This window comes from Myotis davidii, unplaced genomic scaffold (genome assembly GCF_000327345.1).
Source record: "Myotis davidii unplaced genomic scaffold, ASM32734v1 scaffold327, whole genome shotgun sequence".
In the NCBI taxonomy this organism is placed as follows: domain Eukaryota; kingdom Metazoa; phylum Chordata; class Mammalia; order Chiroptera; family Vespertilionidae; genus Myotis; species Myotis davidii.
The window spans coordinates 4,377-6,777 of NW_006298628.1; the positions used below are offsets into that span (position 1 = coordinate 4,377).

Genomic DNA, 2,401 nt, shown 5'->3' on the forward strand with positions numbered 1-2,401 from the left:
CCTGCCCTGGGTGGCTGGGCAGCCGCCATCCAAGGCTTGCCTGCACCTTGGGCCAGCCCTGAGTGGCTGGGAGGCTGAGGGGACTGGGGGACTTTGGAGGCAGGCACGTGGAGCGGCCAGACCCACCTGGGGGCAGGCCTGGCCATGCTACGTGCCTGCTGCCCCGGTGGGGCTGAGGGGACTACATTTTAATAGTATCCTTGCTTGTGAGGTTATTTACATCTATTGTATTTATATGGTGGAAATACTGTAAAAGGCTGCGCTATTTTGTGTTTCTTATCAACTCTGCACTTAGTGATGTCACGTTGGTAGCTTGAAACGTTAGGGAGTGACACCCAATTAGCATAATGGATAGGATGGTAGAAATACTATAAAAGGCAGTGTTATTGTGTGTTTCTTATCAACTCTGCACTTAGTGATGTCACATTGGTAGCTTGAAACTATCTGTGGTGAGAATATTACACCACAGAAATAAGCTACATGTACATAGATATTTTACTAAAACACTGTGCTACATACCATAAATACAAATGAAATACTATCTAGACAGAGAGTGAAGAATTATATTGAATGGGAAACACATTTAAACTTCCAAATAATGTCTCTTCATTGTTGGATTTTGGCAACCTCCATATGCAATAAAGACATGAGTCTACACAGGTGAATAGAGCATTATCTTGCCATTATCTCTCAAGGCTGTGCTGCATACCTTATAAGAAATGCAAATGAAATGCTATCTAGACATAGAGAGTGAAGAATTATATTGAATGAGAAACACATTCAAACTTCCAAATAATGTCTCTTCATTGTTGGAGTTTGGCAACCTCCATATTCAATAAAGACATGTGTCTACACAGATGAATAGAGCATTATCTTGCCATTATCTCTCAAGTCACACCACCTACCAGTGGTTCTCAACCGTCTGCCCTTTAAATACAGTTCCTCATGTTGTGACCCAACCATAAAATTATTTTCATTGCTACTTCATAGCTGTAATGTTGCTACTGTTATGAATCATAATGTAAATATCTGATACACAGGATGGTCTTAGGCGACCCTTGTGAAATGGTCGTTCGACCGCCAAAGGGGTCGCGACCCACAGGTTGAGAACCACCGGCCCTTGACAAAAGGTAACTGAGGTCACTACTGGGAGAGGACCTCGGGGAAGGGGCACCTTCCATGGGCTACTTAAGAGTTGTCCATAGTGTTGAATTTGTTACAAGATACATGTGTTACTGATAAAATTAGGCAAAGCGACCTTACCCAAAGACCAGCCCTAAGTACTTTCCATAGAATATACTTACTTGTAAAGTCTCTTGCAGTGGTGAAAAGATGGACTAACATGTCAGAATAACATGAGTATTTTCTTTCTTAAGAGCTTCTGAAATTGTCCGAAGACTTTGAATCTCAGCTGAGTCTGTCTAGCAGGCCTCCTCTTAGCAGACCAGTGTACTCTAAGAAAGGACTAGAATACAAGGAAGATCTCCAGCAACGTTTATTTTCAGGTAGCAACTGTGGTTTGCCTACTTGACACCAGCCAGTTTCTATGCTAGGATAAGGGCGGCGGGGAGTAAATGGTTATGCTTGTTTTTTAAAATCCTGAAAATATACTCTCTAAACCTATGTATACAAGATGATGCTGCTGCCAGTAGATTGGTGATAAGTAATTTAGAAATGAATCTTTACTGATCCCACTGGCTGAGGCAGTACCACATACAGAATCCAGGATTATTATTGCCCTTAAAGACTGTTTGGTCTTGAAGATCTCAAATTACACTGATCTTCAGTATTTCTGGTTACTTTTAAAAGTACCTGGTTCCTCACTCCAGACTCAATAACTTAGACTATCTGGGATAGTATGTCATAATGTGCATTTTTATCAAGGTTACTCAAATGATTTTGATGTTCACCCATCCAGACTGGAAATCTTTTTATCTAGTTGAACTAGAGTCATACACTAGACCCTCAGAAAAAAAAATTGCCCACCTCTGCCATATTTTCCAGAGGAGTAGCTGCTATGAATATAAAAAAGAATAAAGATTTATATCAAGATTTAGCATAAGCCTTAGCTGGTTTGGCTTAGGGGATAGAGCATTGGCCTTTGGACTGAAGGGTCCCACGTTCGATTCCCAGCAGGAACATCTGAGGTTTTTCCATTCATTTGCATATCAAATTTATATTTTTAAAATTGTCCAAAATAAATTGAATTAGATACAAGATTAAGTATAAACATTGATAACTATTTTCTTTTTTTAATTAAATCTTTATTGTTCAGATTATTACATTTGTTCCTCTTTTTTCCCCCCATAACTCCCCTCCTCCCAGTTCTCATCCCACCCTCCGCCCTCACTCCCCACCCACTGTCCTCATCCATAGGTGCATGATTTTTGTCCAGTCTCTT

At 40.6% G+C, this 2,401-nt stretch overlaps 1 protein-coding gene across 1 annotated transcript in view; it reads left to right on the forward strand.

The window, feature by feature from the left end:
- The window catches only part of SLFN11 (schlafen family member 11), a 14,029-nt gene that overhangs the window by 3,129 nt on the left and 8,499 nt on the right, over positions 1-2,401 (forward strand). Inside the window, exon 2 of the mRNA XM_015570767.1 lies at positions 1,377-1,505. Coding sequence (XP_015426253.1) covers positions 1,377-1,505 — 129 coding nt within the window. The remainder of the gene's footprint in view (positions 1-1,376; positions 1,506-2,401) is intronic.